The sequence below is a fragment of the Dermacentor albipictus genome, chromosome 1 (genome assembly GCF_038994185.2).
Source record: "Dermacentor albipictus isolate Rhodes 1998 colony chromosome 1, USDA_Dalb.pri_finalv2, whole genome shotgun sequence".
Taxonomy (NCBI): domain Eukaryota; kingdom Metazoa; phylum Arthropoda; class Arachnida; order Ixodida; family Ixodidae; genus Dermacentor; species Dermacentor albipictus.
The window spans coordinates 207,194,376-207,210,166 of NC_091821.1; the positions used below are offsets into that span (position 1 = coordinate 207,194,376).

A 15,791-nucleotide genomic window follows, 5' to 3' on the forward strand; every position below is an offset into this window, starting at 1 on the left:
TACCTTTAATCTATACTTCTTATTGGGTTTGATTACGACTACTGCTACCCTCTTGTTGATGCTGTAGAATTCGTCAATGTTGCCTGCTATGTCCTTATGGATTACGAATCCTACTCCGTATTGCTTCCTATCAGGGAGACCTCTGTAGCAGAGGACATGGCTGTTATTCAACAACGTATAAGCCTTGTCTGACACGCTGCTTGTTTGGTCAAGACTCTCGCGTGGGGTGGCTGTCGCGGCACGCAGCGGCGCCTGCCAAATTGTTTCTCGTTGTCACCGTACAATGGTGCCACAATGAATCGCAAAAGGCGGATTGAGGTGAATCCTAGTACTCACTAACCTATGATCACTGTACTTTACCCTACCTATCACTTCTACATCATGCACTATGCTGGGATCAACAGAAAGTATGAAGCCAATTGCATTTCTTGTTTCACCATTAGGGCTTTTCCAGTTCCACTTTCTGTTGCTACGCTTCCTGAAAAAAGTGTTCATTATTCGAAGCTTATTCCTTTCAGCGAATTCTACCAGCATCTCTTCTCTAGCGTTCCTAGAATCGATGGCGTAGTTGCCAATTGTTTGTTCACCAGCCTGCTTTTTTCCCACTTTTGCATTGAAGTCACCCATTACTACAGTATACTGAGTTTGCACTTTTCTCATCGGTAATTCAGCATGTTCATAAAACTGATCTACTTCCTCATTATTGTGACTGGATGTTGGAGCGTAGGCTTGTACTACCTTTAATCTATAACTCTTATTAAGTTTGATTACGACTACAGCTACCCTCTCATTAATGCTGTAGAATTCGTCAGTGTGGCCCGCTATGTCTTTATGAATTAGGAATCTCACCCTGTATTGCTTCTTATGTGGGAGACCTCTATAGCAGAGGACATGTCTGTTATCTAGCAATGTATAAGCCTCACCAGTCCTTCTAATCTCACTAAGGCCGATGATATCGCAAACAATGTGTGATAGTTCCTGAAAGAGTCCTGCTAAGCTAAGCCTCACTGGACAGAGTTCGGCAATTAAAGGTTGACAGGGTCAGTTTCCATTGGCAGCCTGTCTGGGCCCAGAGATTCTTAGCACCCTCTGCTGTGTTACAGGTCTGACTGCCGCCTTGGTCAGGTGCTCAGCACCTTCTGGGGAGTGAGGGCCATTGAGTAATTGAGTGATTCATTAGGGAGGGTGGTTAACCTCCCTGCCTTCTACTTTTCTCTTTCCTCCTCCCCATTAGGGAGGGAGTGCCCGAATACTGCACCAGGGAGGCCAATTCTTTTTCTGGTGAGGGAGTGTCTTGTTGAAGCTTAGTGGGCTTTCCTAATTTGGTTGTACCTGGATTAGTATAGCCCCACCCGCTCTCGCCATCTTTTGCCGGTGACAGGCATCGCTCCAAGCCTGCAGATGTGTATGCACTGGACGAGGTGAATTTCAACCTCGTCATCGAAAAAAAAAAAAAAAGAACCTTATAGAGGGATTCAAACTTCCCACTATGGCAACCGAGTGTTCGACATAGCTCAGTCAGATAATCCCATAGGCGGCGAGGCTACGTTATCATCAATAAGTAACATGCCTAGAAACTTTGTTGATTTTTCCGCGATGGAAGTATTTTCCTAATCGCGATGGGTAACTTAAGATAGAACAATTTCTAAACTGTTCTGGCCAAAGTAGTTCCGGAATCGCATGTGCGCGGACGGCCGTGAACTCGGCTAGGCAAACCCTACAGGCGTACTGACAACTATTCATGGTCACGCATACATGCTCGTGATCTACAGGAGTATAAACATAAACCCGCGAAAACGAATATAAGTGCAAATGTAGAAGAAATAACTGGACGCAAACTACAACTTTTTAAAAATGAAAATCTGTATATGAACTTTGAAACAGTTGACGTGACATTATTTATTTCTTATTGTTTGCATGCTACTGCTAACCTTCTCATCTCCTTTTCTATTCTGTTAGCGCTGCTATATATATATATATATATATATATATATATATATATATATATATTTCGTTTTTGGGATGGGGGAGGGGGGGGGTCTCATTAGAAAGTCAGCGTTAGGCATGTCGGTAGAGTCAGTTTAAGTCCACTTAGCATATCTGAAATGCCTGAAAACATGCTGAATTATCCGCGGTATACGGGTTTTAATGATCGCGGCAGGTGGCACAGCATAGTATTTCGGTGTCTCCCGTACACAAGCGCCCATGAACACGGCTAGATACACTACATATTTTCGGTGGAATTGAACAGCACTTAAAATTAGTGTAGATAAAATAAGAAAATGAGAAAACATGCAGCGCTTACCACGAATTCGCTAGTCGTGCCTGGAGGGAGATACTGTACATCAAACAGTTCATGGTCTTGGCTGTCTGTCTCTTGCATCGGAGAAGGCTTCCAGTATGAGACATACGAAGCTTTGTTTACAAACACAAGCTGTCGGCCAAAACTTGTCACTCTGCTTGTTCATTGGTAAATAGATACAGATCTTCAGAGCCTTCTGTGTAATGATTTAGTCATATTTGGTGTGACTTAATGTTACATCAAATCACATGACACATACCCATGTCTTTTCTTTCATATGCGGTGCACTATTTCTTGGGTCACAAATGCGAGCAATGAGCGATGTCTCTCTAGCCTTTGTAGCATCACCTTGTGAAGAAATGATATAGCTAGGAACATAGACAGATGGGCACTTTTGACTGGCAATACCTGGTAGCTGCTTCTTTCTTGCAGTATATGGTAGTGGTAGCAAAACACATTTGTCTATTGTGTGTATGAGCATTCATACTTTCAACATTTTCTTGATTTGGATTAAGTTTATTTATTGCTTATCTATGGGGATATGCATGACTTCTATGTGGAGGAACTTCATTTTTTTCATTCTAGGCACCATTCTTCTCGGTCTATGAGGGGCAGGGTTCTCAGTTTCTAAGCATATATGCTGCATTGTTCGATTAAGAAATCTTTTCTTTGAGACAGTAATTGTAGAGCCACATCAAACCTAGGACAAAATATGGCCCACTACCAAATTGCTGCTTCTCAACACTGCATTTCTTCTACTATTTGCGTAGCACTATCGTATACATATTTACTTATTTTCTGTACTCAAGGCATGATTTTACAGCTATCACAGCAATTTACTGGACCCTGAAATTGTGAACAGCCAATACATAACCTGCCATTGACTAGAAGCAAACCAATGCTTATGGCATAGTTGGAGTAGTAATTAGTTGAGCGCCTTTTTTTTTTTTACAGGGAAGAAAAAAACTGCAACCCAAAACTAACATGGCATGGTGCAGTAATTTCCTTGGCAAGGCGTTAGAATGTGAAATGTTAAAAGTATACATTAGTTCATGCACTGGAGTAATGTGTCTCCATGGGGGCTCGAACGTGGTACCCCTGCAGAGTAACTTTTTTTTTTTTTCACATCAAGATTCTTTCAGTTGTTCACTTGTGAACTGTGTATCTTCACATATACTTTGACTTTGTTTGCAGGTTGGTGACGCCATATTCGAAGCTTCATTTTCGTGTCTTCAACCACAACTCCCTAATAAAAGATGCACTCCTTGGTGAAGGCTGTCTTGAACTCTACCATGTATTGGAAAAAGCTGATGGAAAATGCAAGTTAACTGATTATATTGTTTATAATTCTCTGTGTCATAGTGATTATGATGGGTTTTTACAGTAAGTTTTTAAAAAGCATTGTAGTGTCAGTATGAAGAAACAGCAAAATGTTGTCACAGACTATCAGTGGGAGCAAATTCTTCGTTTTAAAAATTATGATGCTGCTCCACTCTATCAGCACTGTTTTTGTTTCTTATGGAATCCTTGCTCTTTTAAAAAGTTGTACGTCTGTTGTTTCAGAATGCTAAACTAACAATTTGGCTTAACTGAATGCTGCCTTTAGAGGTCCCCTTTTAGTGCTAAAAATTGACACCCATGTTCTTTTTTTTTTTTCCCTCCTTTTTCTTTTCTTTTCAGTGGACAAGGTGCCACAACCACTAGAATTGAACTGTGGCAGTAAACCTGGCCGTAGTTACAGCTACTTGCTGACCATTCTGGATGGGATGAATGTTGACATGAGCTGGTATCCACCAAAGGAAGGCATGGCCACCGCACACCCTAGAAGAGAAGGTAATTTTTCAAACATGAATCGCTGTGTGCCAATGCTAAGCGTCCCTGCAGGGACGTCTGCGTCAGCAGGCGTTTGGTGTGTTGCGACACCACATATCCGAGCACACGAGGGTTGGACCCTCCTGCGTGTAGCCGTGCGCGGCTTCGCCGTGTCTGGGGAAAGGGGGATCCTGGGGGTTGAGCCGAGGCTGGGTGTTGGACCTTTAAGGCCCCCCAGTGGAGGCAACACACCTCTTTGGCCTCTGCTTCACATAGACGGCACCTCCAGACTGACCCACCTGGAGGAAATCGGCAGTCGCCTTTTCTTGTCCTCCTCTCTAATCCTCGTCTTTCTCTCCCACTTTTCCATCTTTCCTGTCTTCTCCTCACTTCTCCTCACTTCCTAGTTTCCTGGCGGCTAGGGTTAACCGTGTGTGGCTATCCAGCCTTGGTTATGCTGTATTTGGTTATAGCAGCGATGTACGGCTGGCGTTGGCAGGGTTTCTATTGCAGGAAATTCTGTCACGTCCCCCTGTTGGGCTCCATGTTGGATGGTTGGCATCGCGGCCGAAAACCCACTTATACTTATAGAAAATGCTTTTCCTAAACCACCTGAACGCCCTCAGAAACGAGGGCGCACCAAAGATGTTTTTCAGTTTTTCGGACGACAAGTCCACAACTCCCCTCGATTCCACGTAATTAACTCAGAAAAACCAGGCAAACTAGTACAAACCATTTCACAGTTCCTTGTTTCCAAGTCTTTGACTGAAGTTTTTAGTACAGGATATAAGGTGTCGAGAATGTCAAGCGGTGATCTCCTTTTAGAGCTCCAAGATCAGAAGCAGTATGAGAAACTGCCGAAACTTGTGTCATTTGGGGAGACCCAAGTTACAGTAACCCCGTACCATACTATGAACACCACCCGCAGCGTTGTCTCGGACGATGACTTGCTAGAGCTCATTGAAGCTGAACTCTTGGAGGGCTTCAGTGAACAGACTGTCATAAATGTTAAACGAATTAAGGTGAGGCGAGATGGTAAAGAGATCAAGACAAAGCACCTGATGTTCACCTTTGGCTCTAGTGTCCTTCCCTAGTTCATCGAGGCCAGTTATATCAAACTTCCTGTTAGGCCATACGTGCCCAATCCTCTTAGATGCTTTAAGTGCCAAAGGTTCGGCCACAGTTCACAGAACTGTCGAGGCCGGCTGACATGTGCCATGCAGTAACAATCAACATTCCTCTGAAACGTGCCAGAACACTCCACAGTTTGTCAACTGTGATGGCCAGCATGTCGCATACTCGTGGTCGGGCCCGTCATGGAAGAAAGAAAGGGAAATTGTGACGATCAAAGTAAAGGAAAATATATCATTCAAGGAGGCACGTAGGCGGGTGTCGTACCTGCCTAAGAGCACCTTTGCCGAAGTGGCACATCAAGGGGCAGCGCCACAACGGTCTCTGGCGGCTGTCCTACCCACACCCAGTGAGGCGGCAGTGACGCCATCCGCCCCCCCAGCGGCTGCAGCTAGCGCTGCTATGGCAACTTAGCAGAAGGGACCATCGACGCCAAATGTGGGCGCAGCCAAGGCTGCCTCAACCTCTCCGGCCCCTTCCAGCGCTGGCAACAGCCAGCGCAGCTCAATCCCACAGGGAGCCCCATCAACCTCTGGGCTGGTGGGCGCTGGGGTCTTGCCTTCTGAGGCGGTACTCTCTCGGAAAACTTCTCGCTCGCAAGAGCGTGTGTCCGGCGCCTCACAAGAGGCAATGGACACTACAACTATCCTCACGGCGCACCAAGCGCCTAAGGAGCGGCGAGGCTCCCTCGTACGCTCAAGAAAAAGCAAAACCCCGGTTACAGGGCCTCGAAAGAGCTCTGTAATCTAATATCTGTAATCTTTGTAATTACTACTTCTGTTTCTGTACACACAGCACCTATTTACTTTCAATATGGATACACAAATTATTCAATGGAACGTCAGAGGTCTTCTTAGAAACCTTGATGGTGTGCAAGAAATTATCCACAAACACAATCCAAAAGTGCTGTGTTTACAGGAAACACACTTAAAATCGAAACAGACAAACTTCTGCCTACAGTATGTTACACTTCGCAGAGATTGCAATGATGCTGTCGCATCGTTCTGTGGTGTTGCCATTGTCACTCATAAAAATATAGCGTGCCGACCTTTACAGCTACAAACGCCCCTTGAAGCAGTGGCGGTTCGAGTTGTCCTCCTAAACAAACTCATCACCATTTGCTCGCTTTACATACCCCCGTATTACCAATTAAACAAACATGAATTTCAGTCCTTGATAGACCAATTGCCAGAACTTTTATGTTGTTCTTGGCGATTTCAATACACTCAGCAGCCTGTGGGGAGACTCTCGTATCGATGTGCGAGACAATTCCCTTTTTCTTCCGGTGCGTGTCTGCTGAATAAGAAGGAACCCACATATTACTGTGTTGCAAACAGAACCTTTTCTTCAATTGATCTTCGCCTAGTTTCCCCGTCTATACTGTCTGAACTCGAATGGGAAGTTAGCAACAATCCTAACGGAAGTGACCACTTCCCCATACTGCTAAGAACACCTAAAGAAAATGAATATCCACCACAGGCTCCTAAGTGGAAGATTGATACAGCCGACTGGGAGAAATTCCGAACTCTCACTAGTATTTCATGGGATGACATGTCCTCGCTAGGAATTGATGCTGCTGTGGAGTATATTACAGCCTTCATAATAGATGCCGCATCTAAGTGTACATCAGAAATAAATGGCTTGGCATGCAAATGGCGTGTCCCGTGGTGGAACGACGAATGTAGGATCGCTCGTAAAAAACAGAACAAAGCATGGAGGTTGCTACGCACTTCTCCGACTGCGGAGAATGTTATTAACTTTAAGAAAGTAAAGTCCCAAGGCAGGAGAACGCGCCGACAAGCCAGACGAGAGAGTTGGCAGAAGTTTTTATCGAGTATTTACTCGTTTACAGAGGGGGGCCAAAGTATGGAACTGGGTAAATAAGATTAGAGGGCGACAAACATATTCACTCCCTCTGGTAAATACACAGGGCGATACACTGCAAGATCAGGCAGACTCACTTGGGGAGCACTTTGAGCGTGTGTCGAGCTCAATCCACTATTCCCAATCCTTTCTTAAACATGCAGAAATAGAAGAACGTAAGCCAATCATACGGAAATCCAGGCAGAATGAACCGTATAACCGGCCTTTTAGTATTGCCGAGTTGAGAGCTGCCTTGAACACATGCAAAAGCACTGCACCGGGACCTGACAGAGTCATGTATGACATGATCAGAAACCTACATACTAACATACAAGTTACACTACTTACACTATTCAACAATATTTGGGCTATGGGATACCTCCCATCCACATGGAAAGAAGCGATTGTGGTTCCTGTTCTGAAGCAGGGAAAAGACCCTTCCTTGGCAGCAAGCTATCGTCCGATAGCTCTTACAAATTGTCTATGTAAGGTTTTTGAAAAATGATTAACCGCAGACTCATACATTTCCTTGAACTCAACAATATGCTCGATCCCTATCAGTGTGGCTTCAGACAAGGGCGGTCGACAACCGATCATCTTGCACACATTGAAGGATATATCCGCGATGCATTTGTACACAGACAGTATTTCCTCTCGATATTCCTTGATATGGAGAAGGCATATGACACAACATGGCGTTACGGGATCTTGCGAGACTTGTCGGGAATGGGCATTTGTGGAAATATGTTGACAATAATTTAAAGCTATTTGTCGAATCGTATTTTCCGCATTAAAATTGGCAACATATTATTGCGACCTTCTATACAAGAAACTGGTGTACCCAGGGAGGTGTACTCAGTTGCACACTCTTTATCGTTAAGATGAACACACTTCGTGCTTCTCTACCACCGGCCATTTTTTATTCAGTCTACACGGACGATATACAAATAGGTTACAAATCTTGCAACCTTACAGTGTGCGAAAGACAGGTACAGCAGGGCTTAAACAAGGTGTCCAAGTGGGCAGACCAAAATGGATTGAAAATCAACCCTCAAAAACGCTCTTGTGTTCTCTTTACAAAAAAGAGAGGCCTGGTCCCTGATCCTTGTGTAGAACTGGGTGGGCAACAAATTCCCTTCAACAAAGAGCACAAATTTCTAGGTGTTATTCTTGACTCCAGGCTTACTTTCATTTCACACATAAAATGTCTTAAAGCAAAATGTCTAAAAACTATGAATTTACTTAAAATCCTATTCACAAAACAGGGGGTAGTGACAGGAAGTGTTTACTGAATCTTTACAGGAGCCTAGTCCAATCACGGTTAGATTATGGTGCCGTATTCTATCACTCTGCTGCACCGAGCGCGCTTAGGGTGTTAGACCCCGTTCATCATCTGGGTATCCATCTGGCCACTAGCGCATTTAGAACAAGCCCTGTCAAAAGTCTATATGTAGAGTCAGATGAGAGGTGACTCCATCTTCAGAGAACATACATCAGCTTCACTTATTTTCTCAAAGTGCGCTCTAATAAAGAACATCCATATTTCACATCCGTTAACGACTTGACATGTGAAACACTTTTTCATAATGGACCCTCTATAAGACTTCCTTTGTCATTGCGTGCAAGAGAGCTTAGCAAAGAAATGGATGTCCCAATTCTCGAACATCGCTTAATACCTCCAGCTAAGCTACTACCGCCCTGGGAGTGGAAGAGGTGATAGACTGTGATGTATCATTTGTAGAGGTCACAAAGCACGCTCCTGACCTCGAAATTGCTATGCATTTCCGTGAACTTTAATCGAAGTACTGCTGTGCTGAATTCTATACAGATGCGTCAAAATCACATTCTGGTGTATCTTATGCTGCTGTTGGTCCCTCTTTTTCTAAATCTGATGTATTGAACCCCTTAACGAGTATCTTCACTGTAGAAGCCTGTGCTGTACTGTCTGCAGTAAAACATATAAAGAAATTAAAACTTGACAGAGCAATAATATTCACAGACTCGTTAAGTCTTGTAAAAGCACTGAATTCTTTACAGAAGTTTACAAATCCTGTTTTAATTTACCTTTACTCACTCTTATGTGGTATTTATTTATCATATAGACATGTTGTAATATTCTGGGTACCTGGCCATAGAGGCATCAATGGTAATGTACTAGCTGCAAAATGGCCACATCACTCACACCACTAACCACTTTTCTTACGGTTGCTGTCCCTGTTACAGATGTGAAGCCTTTAAGAAAGAAACTGCGACAATATTGGCAGCGCATGTGGAACGCAGAAACAAATCATAAACTGTTCGTTATAAAGCCACAGTTAGGTTTTTGGCCCTCCCCAACAAAATCAAGGTGAACAGATGTCCTATTCTGTCGTCTCAGAATAGGACACACATTTGGGACCCATCATTTTCTACTTACTGGAAGGGAACCTCCAACCTGTGGTAGATGCGTGGAGAGGCTCACCGTCCTCCACGTCCTCCTGGAGTGTCGGGAAGCCGAAACGGAGAGAAAGAAATATTTTCCGCTTGCATACCATTATTACATCCCTCTAACCCGGCTATGTTTCTTGGTAAGGAACTGCTTTTTAACACCAAGGCAGTCCTCAACTTCTTAAATGATGTCGTTTCTACATGTTATAAGTCCATTTAATTCATAGAGCATCCTCGCTCCAGAGGATACCGCTGCAATAATTGTTTAGCATAGCACTTGCCTCCAGGCCCTTCTGTTTCAAGGGCTCTAACGAGGCAGTAGTGCTCTAGCATTTCTTATAACCTCATATATTTTACATATCGTATCATTCTTTTGAAATGCATCTCAATGTTCATATTACAAGTCATACGTCATCGCCATGATCTTATTATACAGATTTTACGCACTTTAGAGGGACTATTTTTAAGGCCCCTTTACAGCCACGTCACACCAACTGCATAGAAATCATAATTACACTGCACACTAAATACCACAGACATGGCACTCTTTGGTAATACTTGGCCCTTGCGCCATTAAACATCAAGCATTCATTCATTCAATGCTAAGCGTAGAAATTAACTGCATATACTTGGACAAAAATCTTGTTCTATGCTGTCATTCAGAGAGAGTGAAGCATGGTTACTGCCATAATCTACTGATGTTATTTGTAGTCGATTTACACTTATTTGACCCTGATGAGACTGACAAAATTGATTGAATTATCTGGCGAGTTGAAATAAACAAGATGCAGAAAAAATGCAAAAACACACTGCTGATTCATTTGGCAGTATTTGCACTATTCTAAAAACAGGGGGTAGTGACAGGAAGTGTTTACTGAATCTTTACAGGAGCCTAGTCCAATCACGGTTAGATTATGGTGCCGTATTCTATCACTCTGCTGCACCGAGCGCGCTTAGGGTGTTAGACCCCGTTCATCATCTGGGTATCCATCTGGCCACTAGCGCATTTAGAACAAGCCCTGTCAAAAGTCTATATGTAGAGTCAGATGAGAGGTGACTCCATCTTCAGAGAACATACATCAGCTTCACTTATTTTCTCAAAGTGCGCTCTAATAAAGAACATCCATATTTCACATCCGTTAACGACTTGACATGTGAAACACTTTTTCATAATGGACCCTCTATAAGACTTCCTTTGTCATTGCGTGCAAGAGAGCTTAGCGAAGAAATGGATGTCCCAATTCTCGAACATCGCTTAATACCTCCAGCTAAGCTACTACCGCCCTGGGAGTGGAAGAGGTGATAGACTGTGATGTATCATTTGTAGAGGTCACAAAGCACGCTCCTGACCTCGAAATTGCTATGCATTTCCGTGAACTTTAATCGAAGTACTGCTGTGCTGAATTCTATACAGATGCGTCAAAATCACATTCTGGTGTATCTTATGCTGCTGTTGGTCCCTCTTTTTCTAAATCTGATGTATTGAACCCCTTAACGAGTATCTTCACTGTAGAAGCCTGTGCTGTACTGTCTGCAGTAAAACATATAAAGAAATTAAAACTTGACAGAGCAATAATATTCACAGACTCGTTAAGTCTTGTAAAAGCACTGAATTCTTTACAGAAGTTTACAAATCCTGTTTTAATTTACCTTTACTCACTCTTATGTGGTATTTATTTATCATATAGACATGTTGTAATATTCTGGGTACCTGGCCATAGAGGCATCAATGGTAATGTACTAGCTGCAAAATGGCCACATCACTCACACCACTAACCACTTTTCTTACGGTTGCTGTCCCTGTTACAGATGTGAAGCCTTTAAGAAAGAAACTGCGACAATATTGGCAGTGCATGTGGAACGCAGAAACAAATCATAAACTGTTCGTTATAAAGCCACAGTTAGGTTTTTGGCCCTCCCCAACAAAATCAAGGTGAACAGATGTCCTATTCTGTCGTCTCAGAATAGGACACACATTTGGGACCCATCATTTTCTACTTACTGGAAGGGAACCTCCAACCTGTGGTAGATGCGTGGAGAGGCTCACCGTCCTCCACGTCCTCCTGGAGTGTCGGGAAGCCGAAACGGAGAGAAAGAAATATTTTCCGCTTGCATACCATTATTACATCCCTCTAACCCGGCTATGTTTCTTGGTAAGGAACTGCTTTTTAACACCAAGGCAGTCCTCAACTTCTTAAATGATGTCGTTTCTACATGTTATAAGTCCATTTAATTCATAGAGCATCCTCGCTCCAGAGGATACCGCTGCAATAATTGTTTAGCATAGCACTTGCCTCCAGGCCCTTCTGTTTCAAGGGCTCTAACGAGGCAGTAGTGCTCTAGCATTTCTTATAACCTGATATATTTTACATATCGTATCATTCTTTTGAAATGCATCTCAATGTTCATATTACAAGTCATACGTCATCGCCATGATCTTATTATACAGATTTTACGCACTTTAGAGGGACTATTTTTAAGGCCCCTTTACAGCCACGTCACACCAACTGCATAGAAATCATAATTACACTGCACACTAAATACCACAGACATGGCACTCTTTGGTAATACTTGGCCCTTGCGCCATTAAACATCAAGCATTCATTCATTCAATGCTAAGCGTAGAAATTAACTGCATATATTTGGACAAAAATCTTGTTCTATGCTGTCATTCAGAGAGAGTGAAGCATGGTTACTGCCATAATCTACTGATGTTATTTGTAGTCGATTTACACTTATTTGACCCTGATGAGACTGACAAAATTGATTGAATTATCTGGCGAGTTGAAATAAACAAGATGCAGAAAAAATGCAAAAACACACTGCTGATTCATTTGGCAGTATTTGCACTATTCTAAAAGCCCCAAATCAAACATGCGCCCACTTTCTTTGTCCGCAGTAGAAAACTAATCTTGAAATAATATTAAGCTCCTAAACAAAGCAGAAATCTAGGGCACCCAATCTTTTTGGCAAAAAAGATGGGCAAGATTATGTGTTGCACATTAGTGTGCGGTTTTATAAAGTCAGCTTCGCCGCACTGGATTTTTTTTGTTTTTTTTAAATATCAGCTTTGCTGCCATACAGGAGTGTTATGCGGTAAAGCATACGAACATCGTGAAGGTGTTTTTGGTCTCATGTTTATTTGCACTAGCTCGGGCAATTTCCGGTTCAATTTTCTCAGAAAAAAAAAAGGTACATATTATAGTCGGGTAAATGCCATTATCGGACATTGTGAGCTATAATTATTGTTTCAAAATCTTCATAGGGCAGCCAAAAATGGGCGTTTTTGACAGGAGATAGGTGTGTTTAATGCATTCACTGGCCCCTAGACTCAGCCGAGACAGACTCTGCCACTAAAGGGGTCGCTATGGTAAAGGCCAATTTTAGGATTGAAATAACAAAAGTTTGGGTCCATAGAAATACATGGGCGCTGGTTGGGAGCTTCAGTTGGGATTGATTTAGCCGGAGTCAAATGTAACAGAAGTCTACTCTATATGTACACGGACCATCATACCATCATGTACACGGCCCCAAAGTACTCATTTGCTGTGGGCACCTATCGTTGATAATTAGAAAGTTAATTACGGTAATTCGCTAATTGTGCACATAATTGCAGAAATTGCTCTGTATCTAGTGGCTCGAATAGTAAGCATAATGTTACCGTGATTTATATTTTTCTAATTTTCAAAATTCGGTGCAGCTAAAAAAAACACCTTGTATAACCAAAACTTCCAGTGGTTGAAAGCCATACAATAGCTGTGGCTCCAAAAGCTGCTAAATTGGCCCTTCTAATTGTTCTCTTCTTCAAGAAGTGCAGAGGGACCCCCTCCCCCACTTGTTCCTGTCCGATCGAGTGCTGAATCGACTCTGCTTATGGCAGTATGGCCATAGTCTGTGTGTATGCATCAGTGCTGTGGTACCACGAGTCCGCCACAACAAGTTCCGATGAGATAATGAGTCTCCTTTTTCACATCCGAAACCATGCTATACTTGGCGTATGTTTCAGCAGGTCCCGTAATTAATTATTTGTTGCGCTTTCAGGGAATTGAGGCACCCTAGTGTAATTACTGGGTTGATGGCTATTGAATAAAGCAATAAAAATAAGACAAACATTTTCTGTCTGTGCTCTGTTAAAGCCGTAGGAATGTGTCTTGTTTACTCGGGTTTAGTCTAACAACGGCTGTACAGCAATGCTTTACTTTAATGGAGATTTCACTTGAAAATGTTGTCTAGAATTTCTCGCTGGTATTACGTTAGACTTCGCGCAAAAAAAGTTTCCGTTGAATGAACTGGCTATGACGAAACTTGTCTGTTCAGGTTGGGTCAACTGCTCCGATTTACAGGGGTGGAACAGCTGTGCCAAATTGCACCAAGAGCGTTATTTGCATCATCCTGTTCTAAAACGACATTTTTTCGTAAATTTGTGCCAAGCCTGCACCAAATAAAGCATGAGAACAAAGGCCTCATTCCGATTTTTGCTGTACTTTGCTATTCCTAGTACTAGTGTCCTTTGTGGGATGGAACTAGCCCAAGGAAGATGTCGGATCAAAGAGAAGCCTCGGATAATGTCCGGTCATACATTTTTCAGTTCTTTTCAGCGAGAAAGCTGAAGACAACTTTAGATTGTGAGAAATGGATTGAAGTTGACGTTCAAAGGAGGCTTGCATGAGCTGTGGTCAATATGGCTGAGCATTACATCTCTTCTGTATATAGTCTCTCCCTTCTGCTTCCTTCCACGTAGCAATATAATTTGCTTACAAGTAGGCACCCTCCTTGCATGTTTGCATGATCGAAAGATCAGATACCATGGTTGTAATTTGATCAGCTTTCACATGACGCATGACGCATGGCATGGCATCCAGGAGAGATTGTGTGAAAAGAAGCCTGTGTACTTCGCTGTAATTTCGATATTGTTGCGCACCCTGCTGACATGCCCTAGTTCCCGGAAAATTTTTAATTTTTCTTTTTGTTCACTCAAAGCACACTGTATGTGCAATGGCTGTTTAAATACGAATAGTAGAAGCAGCTTTATACTTCAAATATGCGCATAGGGAAGGCCATTCTATGCAACATAATGACATTAGTTTGATAATTGTTATGCCAAATTCCTCATTGATGCACTATCTTTGTTGACTATTTCAGTTAAAATTGAGGCCATTTCTGGTATATAGATGTATGTCGGACACTGCGCCAAAATGAGATTTTCGCCTGCACCAAGACCTGTGTCACAAGGTCAAATGGCTGTTCTTTTTTGTTTCTCATCTTTTTGGTTTGGTCGGTAGCTGTGTGCCCAGTAATTCTGAATCATTTGTGAAGCTAGAAATGCAGTAACACAGCAAATAATTTGAAAGCATCACTAATTGTGACCCGCACTAGCTCTACTTCAAAACAAGCACCAAAATGGGCAGCTCGCCACGCGCTACACAGCAGTGACTGCTGCCAATCTTTGTGGCCTCGCAAGCCAATGACATGACGGCTGCACTACAGGTTTTCCCGGTCAGTTTAATCCAAACGCCATTGAAAATAATCCAGGTGCCTGCCAATTTAATCTGAGCGCCAGCATTTTTAATCCCAGTGCCAATAATTTAATCCAGGCGCCACCACATTTAATCCCAGCGCCATCCGAATTAGTCCGCGTGCCAACTCATTTAATCCTTGCGCCAGCCATTTTAATCCAAGTGCCACACAATTTAATCCCAATGCCAGTCAATTTAATCCTGTTGGAAATTGATTGAGAAACGAATAATTCTTGCAGAAGAGCTCGTAACAGGCGTCATGAAGGCCGTGTATTCATTGATGTGATCAATTGGTGTCAGCACTATAGGAGCACAGTTTCCACGCTACCGGTGTTATGGTTTCTTCAGAAACACTTCCGTGTGTCATACCACTCGCTCATTTCCTCCTTTTCAAGTCGCATTTCCGAGTGACAAGAGACTCACATAAGTGAGGCAGAATCGTGACGGATATTACGCGACTTGTGTTGCGGTCATGACATGCGATTTCCTTCCCTATCGCCTTGCATATCGATCGACATCGACAGGAACACGTAGACATTTAAGCATGCCATTGCCTAATAAGAATTTGATAAGATATATGTATACATATTGTATAGCATAAGTTATGCTTGCATATTGTTAGGTGCCCTAAATTTTAAGCAGAGCAGTGAACTGACTGAACCCACTTTGTCTGCTTCAGGATCCCCAGGGTCCTAACCTACTAGTGCACTTATGTACATTAATATTGTGTACCATATCAT

General features: G+C 42.8%; 1 protein-coding gene across 4 annotated transcripts in view; it reads left to right on the forward strand.

Annotated features, from left to right (window-relative positions):
- The window catches only part of Su(dx) (Suppressor of deltex), a 58,436-nt gene that overhangs the window by 11,477 nt on the left and 31,168 nt on the right, over nucleotides 1-15,791 (forward strand). For all 4 annotated transcript variants that reach the window (XM_070530799.1, XM_070530802.1, XM_070530801.1 and 1 more), the window contains exons 5-6: nucleotides 3,497-3,621; nucleotides 3,983-4,135. In XM_070530799.1, coding sequence (XP_070386900.1) covers nucleotides 3,497-3,621; nucleotides 3,983-4,135 — 278 coding nt within the window. The remainder of the gene's footprint in view (nucleotides 1-3,496; nucleotides 3,622-3,982; nucleotides 4,136-15,791) is intronic.